This window comes from Pteropus medius, unplaced genomic scaffold (assembly GCF_902729225.1).
Source record: "Pteropus medius unplaced genomic scaffold, Ma_sr-lr_union100, whole genome shotgun sequence".
NCBI lineage: Eukaryota > Metazoa > Chordata > Mammalia > Chiroptera > Pteropodidae > Pteropus > Pteropus medius.
The window spans coordinates 1,650,940-1,669,482 of record NW_024344377.1 but is presented as its reverse complement, the minus strand read 5'-3'; the positions used below and the strand labels follow the sequence as shown (position 1 = coordinate 1,669,482).

The 18,543-nt window shown below is 53.0% G+C and overlaps 1 protein-coding gene across 1 annotated transcript in view; it reads left to right on the top strand.

Moving 5' to 3' along the window:
• Positions 1-18,543, top strand: part of TACC2 (transforming acidic coiled-coil containing protein 2) — a 173,555-nt gene that overhangs the window by 127,804 nt on the left and 27,208 nt on the right. Inside the window, exons 10-12 of the mRNA XM_039870890.1 lie at positions 6,618-8,170; positions 11,970-12,030; positions 13,218-13,419. Coding sequence (XP_039726824.1) covers positions 6,618-8,170; positions 11,970-12,030; positions 13,218-13,419 — 1,816 coding nt within the window. The remainder of the gene's footprint in view (positions 1-6,617; positions 8,171-11,969; positions 12,031-13,217; positions 13,420-18,543) is intronic.

Below are 18,543 nucleotides of genomic sequence, written 5' to 3'. Positions count from 1 at the left end.
CCCCGGGGAGACGCAGCTGGCGGAGGGCGCCCGCCCCGGAGTGCTGTCGCTGGAGCTCCTTTTCCGTCCCCTGTTGCTGGGGCCTCGTGGCTCCGAGCTGTGTTTTATGTGAGTGGGGACTGAGGGTGAGTGGGTACAGCGGGTGGGTGTGTGCTTACTTTGCAAGAGTCTAGGGGAGGCTTCTGGGAAAACCGCTCACGTGGCTCCGGATCCCTTTCCCTTGGCACCCGGAATTGGGTTTGAGCGGGCAAGTGGGTCCTGGAAGTTCCCGGTACCTTCTTGCAGTCTAACATTTGGCCCGTTGCTCCTGTAAGGACACTGGTTCTGGATGGCACCTGTGAATCTGCATTTTTATTATAAAACGTGGCTCCCGTGGGCTCAGGGAAGGAAGACATTTATGGAATGGGAAGGAAGAGGACGTGGTAGACAGCAGGATGCACACCTGGCCGGCTCGTTTATTCCTCGTTAACCTCAGTTACCTGCTTTCTTAACACATTCTCACAGCTTTTTGCCCCTAGTGTGACTTAAAATGCAGACCTTTCTGTACCTTTCAGATGTGCTGATGACACATGGGTGGGGGATGGGACAGATCTCATTTCCCAACCATCAGCCTGCCCACCTGGCTGGTGCTCTCCGCCTACACCCTCCGGTTAACCCAGCGTGGGCGGGACCAACTCTATCATGACAGAATAACCGTGAGGCCTGGAGGGAGAAGGGGACTGCCAGAAATGGCCCCACAGGCTGGTCAGGAGGCCACGCTGACACCGTCCTCAGCCCTGGGCAGCCTGCTCTGGGCCGTGCGCTTTAGAGGTGTCCCCTCTGGCCATCCTCCAGCCTCAGCCCTCTCTATGTAAGGAATTTGCAGGGCCAAACTCCTGTATCACGCTATGGATACCTGGAGGCAGCCACTTCCTGGGCCCGCCTCCTGGCCCATCTTCCTAGGGCTGACTGTGCCCATGTCTGCACACATCAGCTGCAGAATAAGCAAGGGACCTGCAGGTGGGGTGTTGACACACCTGTGCTCGAGGCCACCCCAGGTGAGGGATGGAGCATGGGTGGGAGGAGAAGGAGCAGGCTGGGGGCCAGGCCTCCATTTGTACTCCTGTCCTGACCAGGAGCCAGGTGGACTGTAAAATAAAATAACATTTTGACCTTGATTTTTCTTTTTTTTTTTAAAGAAAGAAATGGGTGGCATTCTTTTTACCTGCCCTGGCTTCGAGTAGGGTGTTTTAGAAAGAGTAGACACTCTGGGCTTTATTCCTAAGGAGACACGCCCCCCGGTGCTGGGGGAAGATGAGGAGGACCATTTTTAGGGAGAGTAGACATCTCTGCCGGCATCTGATAAATGCAGTTTTCATATTCTTCCCTTTTCGACAGCTCATCAAGTAGTCATCTGATTATGCACAGCCGATCTAAGCCCTGGGATGTGAGGATACGGTTGTTGGAATTTGATTTCAAGGTGGAAAAGAAGCCAGAAGGGCTGCTTACATTTCTGAGTCTTTGGCATCCTCACTTAGAGCAGCAGTCCCCAGCCTTTTGGGCCCCAGGGACTGGTGCTCCTATGAGAATCTGACACCTGATGACCTGAGGTGGCACTGAGGGGGCGATGCTGGCTCTGGGGAGCGGCTGCAGATGCCGATGAAGCTTCTTTGCTCCGCACCGCTCACCTCCTGCTGTGCGGCCCGGTTCCTAACAGGCCACGGACCGGTACCGGTCCATGGCCCAGGGGTTGGGGACCCCTGTATTAGAGCATCTAAAAATTCATTTCTTATAATATTGTATTTTAAAAAATCACCCGTAAGTTTAATGGAACGTGAGTGACAAACAGATTGTAACCCCTAAACTGGCAACTAAGAGTAAGCTATCTTTTTTTGTGGGTAAAATTAGTTCGTGCCTACAAATGTGTGGGATACTTTAGAAAAGCATTTGGAAGACAAACAACAGCCCGTTTCCGTGTGTGGTCCATCCCCAAGCGCCGACGAGTGTGCACAGGAAGTCCGCTGCCACGATCCCCTGGGATTTCCAGTCACGTGTCCCGACTGCCCTGGAAATGTTTCGCCACTTCTGTTCCTTCCTTTGGCCTGTCCTTGTTCCTCCTGCCTGGCTTGTTTTTCAGCAAAGCAAAGAACAACCTCCATTCTTAAAAACAAGTACTGGCACAGCACTCACCTCTTCCTCGGATGGCAGTTTGCAGAAGAATGAGCGTCACAGAGGAGTCAGACGGAGGCCCCGCCTGGAAGGGGCTGGAGAAGTTAATCGCCCTGAGGCCCAGCCCCGCGGAGATTGTGACGACTCTGGTTGGAGTCTTTGAAACCTGCAGCGAGGCTAAATGCGTGCCAGTTATACAGTTAGGACTCTTCCGGTTGGGATTCTTTGTTTAAAGCCCTCTTCTGTCTCGGGCTGTACAAATATTCGTTTGCTAAGCAGCACTTGTTAGAAAAGTCTGCTGCTCTATTCTGCAGACAGCATGGGACGTGTCTAGGTGTGAGAAGGCCACTGCCCTGGAGGTGGCTGGAGGAGGAGAAAGCTTCCTTCTGAGAACCATGAGAAAAAAGAGCAAGAGAGGAAAAGCTATTGTTTGATTTTCCTCTGCAAACGTGTCCGGGACATTGCTAAAGGGGCCGAAAGAACCACATGCAACAATAGACGCGACCTTTGGCAGTGAATAAAGCCATGATTTTTCCTCCTGGAAACCTACATTTTATCATCAATCTCGCCTTATCTGGGATGCTACCAGCATGTTTGTGCTCCGTGGGGCAGGGGGTGGACGAGATGCTGGGCGGGGTTCACTTTGCATCTGCCCTGGGCTGGGCTGGGCCAGCATGCAGTTTTTCCAAGCTCAGTCTTCTTTCTCATAACACGAAGAGGGTGACCTGCGAGTCCCCTGAGGTCCGTCCCGCTCTGGTCACCCACGACCCTGTGAATGGAACGCTCTGCTGCTCGTACAGGGCCCGTGTTAGGAGAACTCAAACCGGCCACCGGAGACATAATTCAGTGTCACGCAGTTAAAGAATAGTTCTCGTTTCAGCATCTGCCATGTGCCAGGCCTGTGCTAGGTTCTTTGCACGTTTTATCTCCAGCTCAGGTAAGAGAATAACCTCGTGACTTACAGTAGATGGTTATTCACGCACTGAGAAGAGGCAAAGCTTCCTGTGTAGAAGATCATTGGCCCTCGATATACGGGTTTCCGTTGAGTCTGGTCTGTGCGTGCAGGGGTGTCACGTGTTGACATGGGCCCTCTGGGCCATGGATCCCTGCCCAGAGGGAACGCGTGGAGATGGAAGAAGGCCAGGGGAAGGGGAGAGACGCGCCAACACAGCCGACAGGGCGAGCCAGTTAGAAACCGTCCAGCAAGGTGGAGAGGTGTGGCCTTTGGAGACAGTGGAGCGACATCAGTTGGGTGTCATTAGTTGCCTTTTATTAACTGTCTCTTCCTCAGAATTCCCTCTTATTTCCAAATGTGTTTTTTGCCCAGCTCGGAGATTTTATTGCCTCGCCCTGGTGTTATGGATTATTATACTGTGTCCCCCAAATTTACATGTTGACACCCTGACCCCTAATGTGACAATTTAAGGTAGAACCTTTAAGGAGGTGATTAAGATTAAATGAGATCATAGGGTGCGGCCCTAATCTAGTGGGACTGGCGTGCCCCCTAAGAGGAGGAGGACACACCAGGGATGAGCTCACATAGAGAAAAGGCCATGCGAGGACACAACCATCTGCGAGGCAAGGAGAGAGGACTTGGGAGACACCAAACCTGTCAGCATCTTGACCTTGGACTGCTAGCCTCCAGAACCGTGTACAAGTAAATGTCAGTTGTTTAAGCCCCGGCGTGCGATACTCTGGTATGGTGGCCCAAGCAGACTGATGCAGCTGGGGACCTCCAATGAGCCTTTGCATATGATGGACCAAAGATGTCACTGTCATCATCAGACCAAGGCAGAACCTGGAGCCAGTGCAAGCATTGCGCGGGTGGACCCTGCTGGGGTGCACGAGGTGAAGGACGTCCTTACCTCTGTCCACGGCATACCCCACAGCAGCTGACATATAGGGGGCACCCAGATTATCTGCAGAATGAACAAATGAATCGTCTTCATGCAGGTGTGGCATGTGGACATTTGGAAGCCCAGTGGGTATCCTGGGAACCCCGCCGGACCACACCTGCTTTAGCAAATCGTGGCCTGCACGTGCCAGTGACCTTTTTCTCTAAGAAGTGCCTGACCCCAAGGGTCCTGTGAAGAGCACGTGGAAGGGCCCTCCCGGCCCTGTGATGGGCACAGGCGAATGATCTGCTGTGGTCACCACACAGTAGGACTGCAGTTCTCAACCAGGGACAGCTTTGCTGTCCAAGAAGACACTTGACAATTTCTAGAGACATTTTTGGATGTTACAACTGGGATGGGGGTGCTCCTGGCATCCAGCGGGCAGAGGCCAAGCACACTGCTAAATATCCCATGATGATCGGGACAGCCCCATGTCAAAGAACTAACCGCCCCAAAGTGACCACAGTGCCGAGGTTTCCTGGGCCATGATGATTTAATTAGGGAATGTCAGCTCTAAGTGGGAAAGCTATATTAAGCAGACTGGGAGCTTTTCTTCTGAGGAAAAGAGTAAGCAGATGGTTAGGCTGACTCTGCTGATTGTTGCATGATTCGGGGAGAAAGGCTGACATCTGAAGGGCCTCAAGGCTGCTGGAGGTGGGCTGAGGCTCTTCCTCACTCCTCCGAGGCGTGGCGGAAAGCACCTGGTCCTCTAGGTCCCCTGTCCTCTGTGCCCTCTGTAATGCATGACCAGGGAAGGAAGATCAGGCAACTGCCGATGGGAGGATGGGGTGCTTGAGGGTGACGAGTCCTGGAGGAGATAGGGAGGAGGCTGATTTTAGAATGAAGAGGGGTGGAGACACCCCTCCTTTTGAATAGAACAGGAAGCAAGAGTTTCAGGATCATGGCGGAGTCACTTGGCAGACTCAGAGCAGAGCTAAGAGGCTTCAGTCAAATGCTCCAGCTTGTAGGACGTCTGCTCTAAGTAGGGTCTGGGGTGGCATTGGGTGCAGAATTGAGGGGAAGGTTTGACACCACAACTAGCTGACAGATGTGCTTCTAGAAGGTGCTTTCAATTCCAGAGATATTTATTGAGCCTGCAAGAGAAAGTGCAGCAAGTCTGAAGGAAAACAAAGGCCAATCAGAACAGCTCCTGAACTCGAGAAGTTTCACGTTTCCTTGTGCTGTCATCTCTCAGGCAGCACCTCATCTCCGGGGTCCTCTGCCAAGTGCTCCGAGAGAAAGATTTGCTTGTGAGCAAAGCTGGGTAAGCACCGTGCGAAATACTCGCCACCTGGTCTGAGAAAATCTACAGCAAGAAGCCAGTTCTGGTTTAAGGGAGCCTTTCCCAAACCCTGTTTGTTTGTTGGGATGAGGGATAGGGCTGCCAGGTTTAGCAAGTAAAAATATAGGCTGCCTGGCTAAATTAGAATCTCAGATAAACAAAGAATTGGGATGTGGGACATATTTATACTAAAAAATTGATTCATTTATCTGAGATTCAGATTTTAACCAGGCATCTTCTCTTTTATCCGGCAACCGTACCAGCGGACGGCGGGTGGGTGCTGGGCGCATAACGCCTGCCCTTTGGGAATGCCGTCCCAAGTGTTGTATGTGCCAGCTCTTTCATGCCTTCCCCCACAGACCACTCTGCAGCGTTTGTCCTCCTTTGTTTAGTGACACGTTTGTGGTTTTCTGGTCAATCATTGTCTGGCTTCCTTGACCACCCGAGACAGTTAGGAACCCAGAAATGCATGAAAAGCTCCACCTGGTTCCAGCAGAGTCCAGAGTAGCCGAGCCAAGGCCAGGCTGGTCAGGTCCCCATGGGGCGGTGGGGCCACGAGGTGATGGAGCATCTCTCGACCAGCATTTGGAGTACCCACAGCTTGCTGGGAAACAGGGAGCAGCCTCCTTGGCCGGCAGTGGCTGAGGGGGCGGGCGGAGGAGCCGAGAGGAAGCAGCAAAGTGAGGGGGAGAGAACAGGTCAGAGGAGGGGCTGCGGACAGAAGCGCCGCAGACAGCATCGGGGAGAGAAGTTACAGGGGATGCCGGAACAGGACAGGTGGCAGATGGGACAAGCTCAGTTCTGCTGTGATCACCTGGGGGCCTTTCCCAAACCTTACTCCTCACCGTGGCTCTGAGTAACGAGAACGGGCTGGACGGCAACAGCAGCTGATATTTTTGAAAGGCTTATGGTGCCTCGTTGGCGTTAGTTCTGCCTCCCTCACCGGCCTCTGATAATTCTGTAACGTGCCAGGCATGCTTCTACCCCAGGGCCTTTGCACTGGGGCTCCCTTTGTCCAGGATGCTTCCCAGGACGGGCTTTGCCCGACGACCTTATTTAAAAATTGCAACGCCCCTACCCTGGCTTCGTTTCTCTCCGTAGCTCATATCTGGTCGTCGGTATGTTTTCCTTGTTTGTCGGCTCCTCGGCTGTCGTGTCCCTGAAGACTGTGACTTGCAGGAGGGCAGGGATTTTGTTGGTTTCGTTGGGTGTTGAATCCCCAGCACCCGGAGCGGTGCCTGGTCCCGATCGGGCACTTGGTCAATGTTTTTGATGGCCTAGCGGTTTGATGGCCGAGCTGCTCCTCAAACAGCCGCCGTCACTCCCGCTTTGTGGATGAGGGAACGGAGGGTGAGCCCGTCCAGGGTTTGGAGCTAGTCCTGAGCTGGAGCAGGGTTTGTGCCCGCGCACTGTGCCGGCCCTGGCGGGCCGGGTTGGCCGGCGGGCTCTGCTTAGAGGGTAACAGTCCGGCCCGACCTGAGAAACGCTCCAGAGCGTCCTATGCCCCAGTGACCGATTTGCCTCCGTTTCCAGGATGCGGTGCTGAGGCGGCGTCCGTGCCCGATGGCCCGCGCAGCGGCTCGGCGGAAGGCAGCCCTTCCCGTCCTCCCGCACACTCCTCCTCCGCTGTCTTCGATGAGGACAAGCCGATAGCCAGCAGCGGGGCCTACAACCTGGACTTCGACAGCATCGAGCTGGTCGACAGCTTCCAGACCTCGGAGCCTCGCTCCTCAGACCCTAAGCACCAGGAATGCAGAGTGAACGCCCGGAGGAAGTCCACCGATTCGGTCCCCGTGTCCAAGTCCACGCTGTCCCGCTCCCTCAGCCTGCAGGCCAGTGACTTCGATGGTGCTTCCTGCTCGGGCAACAGCGAGGCCGTGGCCCCGGCCCCGGATGCGTACAGCACGGGTTCCAGCAGCGCCTCCAATACCCTCAAGCGAACTAAAAAACCGAGGCCTCCTTCCTTAAAAAAGAAACAGACCACTAAGAAGCCCTGTGACACCCCCCCAGTGAGAGAGACACAGCACGAGCCGGTCGAAGAGGGCGTTGTCTCCAGTGAGGAGACTCTGGGACCCGAGACAAAAACGGAATCAGCCCAGCCGGAAGGTTCTGGACCAGCCTTATCGGAGGAGGCACCCCTAGAACCTGTTGCTGTGCCCAAGGCTGCCTGCCCTCTGGACTCAGAGGGTGCGGACGGGGCCATCCCCCCATCTTCCGGAGGTGGCAGAGTACAGAACTCACCCCCCCTGAGGAGGGAAACTCTGCCTCCTGTCACGGCCCCGGAGGCGGTGGAGGTGACTGCATCAGAAAGCGGGGGGCAGGAGGACTCCCCGGCCAAAGGGCTCTCAGTGAGGCTGGAGTTTGACTATTCTGAGGACAGGGGTAGTTGGGACAGCCAGCAGGAAAACCCCCCTCCCACCAAAAAGATAGGCAAAAAGCCGGTTGCCAAAATGCCCCTCAGGAGGCCAAAGATGAAAAAAACACCCGAAAAACTCGACAACACTCCTGCCTCACCTACCAGGTCCCCCACTGAGCCCAATGACATCCCCATCGCTAAAGGTACCTACACCTTTGATATCGACAAGTGGGATGACCCCAATTTTAACCCTTTTTCTTCCACCTCAAAAATGCAGGAGTCTCCCAAACTGCCCCAACAATCATACAACTTTGACCCAGACGCCTGTGACGAGTCCCTTGACCCCTTTAAGACGTCCTCTAAGACCCCCAGCTCACCTTCTAAATCCCCAGCCTCCTTTGAGATCCCAGCTAGTGCCATGGAAGCCAACGGAGTGGATGGGGATGGGCTGACCAAGCCCGCCAAGAAGAAGAAGACGCCGCTGAAGACGTAAGTCCAGGGCAGTGGGCGGGCGGGCCGGGCGTCGGCGTGGTCCTCGGCCACCTGCCCAGATAAACTCGGGCTGCCGCGACCCCTCCCGCATCGGCTGTGGTGGTGCCATGTTCGTGGCGGGACACGCGCCCCCAGTGGTGACACTTCCCCATCCACATATCCCTCTGCGTCTAGAACCCTTGATCTTTTGCCTTAACGAGTCAGTGGTCTGAAGCGTTACTCTTAGTCGAAGATCTGACATTCAACTCCAGGGGCTTTGTGGGAGATCTCATAGAAAGGGAGCAGTCCAGTAGAGACCTGGTCACCGTCCCTGTTGGGGACTTACCCTTTTCTGTTTAGCACGGGAATTGCTTTTTTAGAGGGGCCTAGAAGCCAGGAGATATACCCTTTAAAACATTGCTGAAATTTGTAGTGTTTGTTTCTGCCCGTTAACAAGATTAGTCCAGGAGGCAAATGCAGTAGGCTCTGGGAGGCCTGGTCCCTTCCTTGCACCCCAACCAGCCCAGAAGAAACACCCCTGTTTGTCTCCATCCCTCTCTGTAGCTGTCTTTTACAGACAAGGGTTCAAAGGTCCTGTAGGTCCAGAAGAACTGGGACCTGAAAGTGAGAGGCCATCCCCCGAGTCCCCATGAGGCCATCAGTAATCTGCCCCATTGTCCACAAACACTTATCAAGGGGATGACCCTCGAATGCTACGTGTCCTTGACTCCAGCATTCATTCCAAGGCCCAGCCCGAGCTTGGATGGCTGCAGGTCCATTCCCAGGACTTTGGCCCGAACATGGTGTGGTTCGGTACGTGGAGCCTTTGTCTTTGCTCCTTTGTGAAGTATCGTCGATAATTTCACAAGGCCGTGGAGACCAGTCTTCCGGCAGCAACTCAGCAGAGCAGACCACAGCTGGTGGCCACTGAGCCGAACTGAGTCTGCCTGGCACTGATGGATTAGAGACGGGGTGACCTGTCTACCTCCCATTTCTGGCTCCCTCAAGCATCTGACATTCAAGAAGAACCCAGGGCTTCCTGCAAAGAGGTTCTCTAAGCAGGGTTTGGCCATAGAACACCTTGCCTGGTGGTGGGCAGTGGGCAGTCCTGGCCAAACATGTGGGCTTTTCTTAGATCAGTTACCCAGCCAGGCTTTTCCCAGACACTCCATAGAACCCACGATGGAAACTTTATTTTAAGCCTCAAACCAGAGAAGTCTGAAATGCTCAGACTGCAAAGCCATGTTCTCCCTTCGTTGAAGTAAGAGCCGGCACGTAGCCACCGCCTGCTTCACCACGCAGCTCGGCTGTGCTCTTTTGTGGCCTCACGGCCAGCAGAAGTCGAGGAAGCCAGTCCATCTCGCAGCCGCACTTCCAGTGCGGGTGACAGAGCTCTGTGGGCACCAATGCTTTACGGGATGATTGGGACCAAAAGAGGAAGGCTTTCTCCAGCGTCCTTCTCCAGAAAGCTGGGGTACAGCCCACTCTCCCAAGCAGAACCTACAGGGCACGGTGGTTGTAGCCTAACCCGTGAATAACCAACCAGTCGTCTGCAGATTTATCTTTTTTGTCAGTTCCTTCTGTCTGTCTCTCTTTTTCTTTTGTCTTCTTGTCTTAGGATGGTTGAAGATGTGATGTCTGTATGTTCTCTGTTGTAAGTAAATTTAAGGGAATCTGCTTGCTACGCTAAATGTGTCTTTTTTTTTTTTTTTTTTTCCGTCTTTCATTTTTGCTTTTCCCGTTTCTTTTGTTTTATCTACATGTGCTTTTTTACGATTTTTCGTATGGCCTGAAACAGGTGGGGCACGGGCTATTCCAGGCAGCAGGAGAGGTTATTTGTTTTTGTTGCGATGAGATTATGAGACTGCTTTGCTGTGACACCAGTGACTCTCCCACATCTGCCTGTTTGTCAGGAATGGAACTTTTTTTCCCTGCACATTGGCTGTCTTCATCCTAAACCTATACTTTTTTTTTTTTTTTTTAAACTCTTCATTCTTTCATTTAAATCGGACTCCTGGGCGATTGCTTTCTAAGTTCTGTGGCTTCACAGGAAAATAACCATCCAATTTGACCACAGGCAGTGGCTGCTGTCACTTGTTCTGGCTAACGTGTGAAGCAGAAGTGTTTGAGCTGTCCCAAAGTGAGACTCGTGGGAGCTCCCCTGAAATGCAGGGCTGGCTCAGAGTGGAGCACACGGCTATGAGAGCCATCACCAGGCTGCTCCGGCCTGCGTCCTTGGTCACCCAGGACCAGACTGGGTATCTGCATGCCATCTGTGAGTCACCCTGCCGGACGTCGGTGGGCACAGAGCAGACCACCTCTGCCTCTGCTGCCTTGCCTCCCCAGCCAGGAAGGATCTTGTGGGCAGCTCCCAGGGACCCAAGGACAAGTACCTGCTCTGTCTCCCTGTTCTTACAAGGGAAGCTGGCCTGGTCCTAGGCGTCCAGCAGCCCCGGGAGAGGGTCGAGTCTCTCGGGCTCTCTTCTGCCAAAGGGATTTCTTTAATATTTTAGAGCCGTTTAGCAACCTTAAAAATATATAGTTAATATATTTATATGCATGAATAAATATATGCTTCCAGCCGTGATTACACTGTTCATAGGGCAAACGCTGTAAATGCTGTAGATAACCATTTATAGTATCGTTTCCATGACAATGCCATTATTGGAGTGTTTTATTTGAGAGGACACGAAGGCGGAACTTGAGTGCCACATTGCTCTGTCCTCGTAGTTACCTTTTAGAGCAGGGGCGGGCAGTGGGATCTGAGGTAAGGGACGTCCCCTGCCACAAACCCTCGTTTTGCTGAGGACAGGACCATACCACAGAGAGGCCTGAGACCAGAAGGCCGGGGCCAGTCTGCAGGTGGAGAAGCCTCCATTCTGACCATGGACATGACCCCTGACCTCCCAATGGACTCTGTGGAACCATCCACGCTAAAAGTGCTTTTTGACCCCTTTGGGAGTCTGTTCGGTTGTTTTCTTGGCCTCGTATCCTCACTGCCCCTCGTTAATTATATGAAGGAGAAAGAAAGGGAGAAAAGAGCCGTGAATCTTGTCCGTTAACCATGTTAGGAAAAGACTTAAAAAAAAACAAAAAAATCGTCTTATCCCTGAAAAGTGTTCTAGAGATTTATTGTCAACACTGCGCGTGCACTTAACACCACTGACTGCGTAGCTAAAAGGGTTCAAGATGGTAAGTCCTACGTCACCTCTGGCCCTGCCTTTAGTCAGAGCCCCCGCCCCCGAAGCTCAGAGGCGCAGGAATTCCTTAAGCTCAGAGTTCCTGGGAGTAGGAAGGAGTCGGCCAACTCTCTCCGAAGACCCAGAACTTCCCTCCTTTCTCTGCGTAGCTCCAGGAGCCATTTATGAAACCAGGTGTCAGCTTGCCTGTCTGTAAATCGGATCCTGTTTATGGGTGTCATGCACCTAGGTCCCCTCCCTCCACCTCGATCGGGTCAGACACTCCTCGACTGGACTCAGGGTACATGAATCTGCTCACCCCAAATTTACTTTTTAAAATAAGTAAAATAAGAACATCTGGTTAAATTTAGCTTCGTTTTCTGGGTCAGCTCTCCAAAATGGCTTCTCTTTGAAGATTTCCAGCTTGATGATTCTTTCCCTTGGGGGCAACGATGATACCTGTTAAGAGTCAGGATGACTTGTGGGCCTGGCCGTCTGCTTGGTGTTGGCGTGGGGTTGAGGGGGTGGTGCGGCCCGGGCAGATACTCAGCAGAGGCGGTGGCTTCGGTCTGCTCTGCATGCTCTGCGGTGTTCGGTACCTCTGTTTGTTGTGTTTACATTTTCCATTTTGTTTCCAGTGACACATTTAGGGTGAAAAAGTCGCCAAAACGGTCTCCTCTCTCTGATCCACCTTCTCAGGTATACTGTTCCTTTGATATTTATGATTTTATTCCTCACCTGGGAGTTAAGGCTAATGTGCTTTTGTTCCCCACTAGTCCGCAGAGCGTGTTCCTTTCTGCTCGTCGCGGGCGCATCCCCAACACCCTCCTCTTGCCTCCCACGTGGAGGACCATCCCTCGGTGTTTGTAAGACACCGTTTTGATCCCTGTGTTTTGGAGGAGATCAGCATGTGTCCCGAGAATAGGAAGGTGTTCAGGAAAAATGTCAGTTGGACATTTCTGGAGGAATCCGTGGGAATTGTGCCAGTCCCTTCTGACCAGTCCGCTTGCCGAGAACACATGTGGATGTGAAGTTGAGGAAGTCTGTTGAGATAAATGAATACGTAGTCAGAGAAAACAGTATGTGTCAAGAGCTCTGGGTTATGTAACCCAAATCAAAGTGGGGAGATACAGGCTGCCCATCCCCGAGGAAGTGGGGCTTGGACTCTTCTTCCTTCACAGGAGTCCTCGTCTTCCTCATGCCAGTTTTGCTACCAACCGTAAACCATTTCTGCTGCCCTGTTAACAGACCGGGGAGGTTACCCTTTGGCGTGTATGTCCGGCCATTCAGGGTCATCAAACAAACAAACCTTCCATCCACTGTCTGAGCTAGTGAAGCCCCAGCCAGCCAACCCTGGCCAGGGAGGGGGCTGCAGAAAGGGGTACCCGGCCCCAGGAGAGTGGTGTTGGGTCTCAGTTCTGCTCCGCCCTGATGTTTCCGAGTGCGTACCCCGCGCTCCTTAGCTGCACACCCTCTGGAGGTGGAGATACAACCCCCTTCTTCTGTATCCGACGGGCGTGGGGATTGTCAAGTGATGTTGGGGGTTTGAGGGGCACTGTATAGTATTTGCAGAAATAAAAGTGCCGGTAGTAAAAGTTTCCTTCTTTTTCTCAAAATGAATAAGGAGGAACATCTCAAATAACCGAGACACAAAATTGCCATTTTTTAAAACCCATTGTCACGGCCCTGAAACAAGCTATCAGAAAAAGGAAATTTGTAGAGGAGGTAATTTGTGTTTCCTCGGGACCGTTTTGAGCAGTGTGAGGACACGTGGGGGTTTTTGACAGGGACCCGTCCTCATGCGTGGGCCCCAGACTCACGGGTGGGCGGAATTTCGGACGCAGAGACTAGATGAGAAGAGAGACTGCTCCCCTTTTTCCTTACAGGACCCCACTCCAGCGGCTACACCAGAGACGCCGCCGGTGATCTCTGCCGTGGTCCACGCCACCGATGAGGAGAAGCTGGCGGTCACCAACCAGAAGTGGACGTGCATGACAGTGGACCTGGAGTCCGACAAGCAGGACTACCCGCAGCCCTCCGACCTGTCCACCTTTGTAAATGAGACCAAATTCAGTTCACCCACAGAGGGTAAGCGACTCGGTGGCCAGCCAGACCCCCACCCTGCCTTGGAGACTACTGCCCCTAGCGAGCAAAAGGCCAGGAAAGGAACTTCTAAGCCAGGTAATGGTGCCATCAGCTGCCGTCTCTCAGTGAGCCATGCGCTAAGGCTGTATTTGGAAATAGCCTGAGGCCTGAAAGCGGCTGCACCGTGACCCCTTGACACCTGCTAAGAGCCAGCACTGCACCCTCTAATTCCCGGCCCGAGCCTGCTCGAGCCTTGCTCGTTCTAGGCTGTATGGCTCATGTCCCTTGGCGATCTTGAAATACACAGCTCCAGGGGGCATCATTCAAGGCAAATGCTTAGTGTGGATCAGCCTCCTCGGGGGCAGCCGGGTGCCACCACTGTTCGTGGGCCCCACGGCGTGGCCCCACTTTCTGCAGCCCCAAACCAGAGGTTCACCCAGGCTGGCTAACAGGAGGGCAGAGTCCTCCTTCCGAGTAGGCCCTCAGGCCGGCTGCTTGGCTCATTAACATCTCCCGTCCTCCTACGAGTATTCACATTGCGCTTTCTGCCTGTTTCTGCGGCTCAAAAAAATTCACATCCCTTAAATCAGCGCAGTGTGACCAGGTGAACCAAGATGTTTTAGAAAAATGATTCCACTAACACTGATTTTTCTGAATTTGTGTATTGGCTCTCATGCTTCCTGTCTGGTTAAGAAAGCAGATGGAGGCACACCGAGAGCTTTTCATCCGAGGGGTGAATCGTTTCCCTGATTTGATGGTCTCCCCTGCGTTCCCCTCCCTGTCCCCTCCCTGTCCACTGCACGAGGCCTGGGGCCAGCATCGGGCCGTTGTTCCAGCCCAATGGAAACCGTGTGGCGAGTCTGAGTTTCCCTTTCAAGACGTTGGTTTCCAAAAGTTTTTAAAAATTGAGTAGCGGTCTATATGAGGACGATCAAACGTGCAGACCTCATCTCTGCCATGCTGCTAACACGGAACCGTGGTCTATGGCACTCTGGGTGCAGTGGGCGTGCGCTGGGGGTGCAGGTGATTTTTAACTGTCACTCAGATGCTTCCTCTGGAGCCTCTTCTGTAATCAGGACCTCTCAGTGGTTTGCTTTGTGCCCACGAGGTCTCTGAATGGTACCGGTGAGATCCAGTTCACATTTTGGGGGATTTTGGATGCTTATGTTCTCACTCCAGTTTAAAGATGAAAAGACGATCTAAATTAGGTGTCCTTGGACTTTGGGGCATTGCATTTTCGGCAGACTGGAGCCTTTTGGTTGGCTGTCTGGTTGGCCCTCTGACTCAGGGGTTGGGAGGCTTAACAGTGACCATCTCACTTCATCCTGACCCCAGAGAACGGAGACCTGGCCTCAGCCTCACTCCACTCCCGGTTTTCCTCTGCACACACACTGGAGCCACAAGTCCCGCTACTTTCCCCGGGGGGCACCCACACTCAGCTGCCTCTGCCGCTGGCCCCAGGCTGGAATGCACCCCTTCCCTGTCTCCCACGCTTGTCCTGCCCGCTCCCAGCCTCTCCCTGGACATCTCCTTTGCTCTTCCTGCCCTCAGTGCTTAGTTGGGCTGCTCTGAGGTCCCTTAACACCACAGTGATGATGCATGTGGGTCTCTCACTTTCTTCCCAGATCGTGTGATTCCCAAAGGTGAGACCTCCATCCAGTCCTTCTTGGTGCCCCCGCAACTTCCTGAGACAGGTTTATAAGAGACGGGAGATACCAGGCCAGGCAGGTGAAGAGCATGGTGCCGACACAGTCAGTTTGCTCTTTCTAGTAGGCACCGCCTGTGTCAGGGAGATTCGGCGGGGGGAGGGGTTCGACATCCCAGGAGCTGCAGGGGGCTCGAGCACCAGCAGTGGACCTGACGTTTCGGTAGCCCCTGCGGTTCCTGCTGGTTCACATCTCTTGAAAGCTTGACAAGAAACTTCTGAATGGCAGAGAAACGTTTGGAATCCAGCCTGGGCTTCTCACCGTAGATAAGAATCAAAAGGTGTATGCTTTGGGGGCATGTGCGTATTTGGTTGTATCATCAGGAGCCAAATACACGCTTTTTTTTTTTTAATAGAAAATAGGATTTTAATAGAATCTTCGAAGCTAGTTGGCGTCTCATTCAATGATAGCATCTGTTTCTTCATCTCTAACTTTGAACTGAGACAGCTCACTAGCTCAACGATATTTCACAATTGTCCTCTGCAAAAATTCAACGAATAGGTAAATCTACACGTTTGGAACAAAACTCTGTTAAACCTACCTCCTTAGAAAATGGCTGTGAAGATTTGGGAAGCCCTGACCATAATCACAGGCGGCAGGAGACTGGAAATCCATCCTCTGTGTGGCCTTTTTGGGAGGTACTGATCCTGCGTTCACTCCAACACGCCCGGCTCCCTCCCGCCACTGGATGTAGAAACCGGATGCAGAGCCCTTCAGATCATCCTTCCTCTTAATGAGGTCAAGTCCAACATCAGCAGACGCCCACCGAGGGTGTGCTGATGTGATCGCCAGGAAGAAACTGGCCAGGGCCACAGCTGTGATTGGCACTTGCAGGCTGAAGTCACAGATCACAGGAAAGAATTGCTGGTTACCGTTTGAACACAGAATCACTATTACCCGAATTCTCCCAACTCACGTGGTGAGGCAGGTGCTGTCACGGTGGAGCACGCACTCTCAGGCCCACTGACTGTTTCATATGTGTGATTTCGTTTCGCCCTGCCAGCTCTGGAGAGTGGATTTCTACACGTCCCCGCTTAAGAGCGAGGAAGCGGAGGCCTCGAGCCGGTAAGACTTGCTGAGTCTCTCCTGGCCTGACCCACAGAGAACCGGGTCTGCCCGACTCTGTCCCACCCACTCCTCGTGGGAGCGTGGGCCCGGCTTCCTTTCGTCATATGACAAGGGTGGTGAACTGATCACGCGTTCCTTCCTGCGTCCACAAGACCTTCAGCTTCTCCTAGTATTTTGAAAAACCTGAGTGGAACTAGTTTGGAAAGATGCCCAGCTTATTAAAATTGCACGTTTGGGTTGTAATGACATCAACTCACTGTGGAGACACTGATGTCCCACTGATTAAAAACTCACATGGGCGGTTATACACGTTTTTCTTTGAGTGCTTGCTTAGTAAGTGCCCGTTTCTAGCACAGTCTGTTGAAACGTGCTGTGGGAGAAAACCTAATCCGTGTGGTCTCTTGGGATGAAGAGATTAGGGGCCACTGGGCGAAATAGGCCCCGAGCCCCTCCTCGCTCTGGTCCAGGATGGCCTTCGATGGTCACCCAGTTCCCCTGTCTCCCTGAAAACACAGCTACATCCGCCCCTGCTTGCCACCTCCGGCGGGGGCAGGCACCATTGTCGTCGTACTGTAGACGTTTAGAAGAGTGACAGCAAGGGAGTCGGAAGCGGTATGTTCGTCCCCTTCCAGAGGCCTCTTCTCCCGTAATCACTTAGGTTAAAACTTCTGGAGATATTAGTAACGAGCAGTAACATACCTGGTCCCAACCTGTTGCATTTACATAACCTGTTACAGGGCTTGATCTTACATCCTGTCACTTTATCTTGCAAAATGTAGGCACGTTGAGCTCCACTTTATAGACAAGACTGTAGGTGGGAAGAAGTCAGTGAACTGGCTTCCCCAATCCTGACCGTGATGATCTGGACCCCACGGCACCCTTCTGGCCTCTGCGCAGGGCTCTCCCCAGTCCCCCGGCGAAGCTCTGGCAGTTAGAGCGGGTTGGAAACAGCAGTCAGGTCCTCTCGCCGTGTGTGGCCCCGTCTGAAATAGTTACCAGAAGAGGTTCGGATATGACGGGACCCAGTAAAAGTAGCTCTGGGTCTCCTCGGCTTGAAGTGGCACAGGCTTTTAGCAAGCAGCCTCTTCTTAGATATGAAGACGCTGTGCCACTTGGCAGAGTGGGCATTACCCTCCCTGGCCTGCCAGCTGTGTGTGGCATGGGGTAAAACGGAGCTAAAAGTGGACATGTCTCCCCCTCCGAGCTCACCCTTTGAGGCTTAGCATTTAAAGCAGAGGAGTAGATTTTGAAAATCATATTCAGTAAAATATTTTTTCAAAATACCAGGGGTCACCCTGATGACAAGAAGAGGCATTTGCTTTCCTTCACATCTGGTCCAGGCTGTTTTGTGAGTTATCAATGATGAGAAGTGTCAGGGCCTGTTCCGGGACACCTCCACGGGTCTCTCACTTGCCAGGGTCGATGTTCTCGTGCCTCCTGTAACCGCGACGGGCACAGATGGAGAGGACCATCCCCCTACTATCGTTCTGTCCTGTGCTGCCTCTGAAGGGGGGCGTGGGAGACACTGGGCAGTGGGAAAGGTAAGACCGAAGGCAGATAAGTGAGCTCGGTGACCTAAAACTCACCCGGATCAGCTTCCAGGAAAATGGCTAAGGCTCTGGGCGGGATGCTTGATTGCAGCGAGCTGGTAACCAGAGCCAGGCCCTCCCCTAGGGCCACGCATCCTGGGACATCTCTGTGGTGACCCTGAGCTTCTGGGGTGCATCCTGGGAGCTCTGTGCTGTCACAGGTATGGGGGGTTCTTTTAAATAATTTAGGGTGTAATCATGCCTCGGCAATAATAATGCTGCCTTGGAGTAGGAGACAGCTGATTCACTATTATCTTGATTTAAATAGTCGCTAATATGACAATAAAATGATAGTTCTGGGATCCTACACCCGGACTGGAAAGCGATAAATCGGGAACAGGCTCTAAGATCACCACGTCCTTCACTGTCCCCCGCCTACCTCTCCTGTTTAAGTCAAGGGGGGCCAGAAGTCTTCACAAAGGAGAGCTGCTGCGTCTGGCCAAGCAGACCCCAGTACTGGTTCACATTACAGCCGCAGGCTCCAAGCTCCCGCCCAGCAGCCTGTGGTTTGGCTCGAGTTTCTATTCTTCCCGAGTGACGCACAAGTCAGAGCATCGGCTTTCGGGACGCACGAAGTCTTCCTGGCCACTGATCCACAAAACCGTGTTCACGGCCACCAGCAGGGCGAGCCTCCTCGAAGGACACATTCGCCTCACCAGGACAATGCAGAGACTCTAAAAACTTGTCCACGTCTCGAAGTGCTGGAGTCTGTTCAGCCGCGACCACCCACACTTGCAGGTTTTGAGAGAGTCTTCTGTGGAATA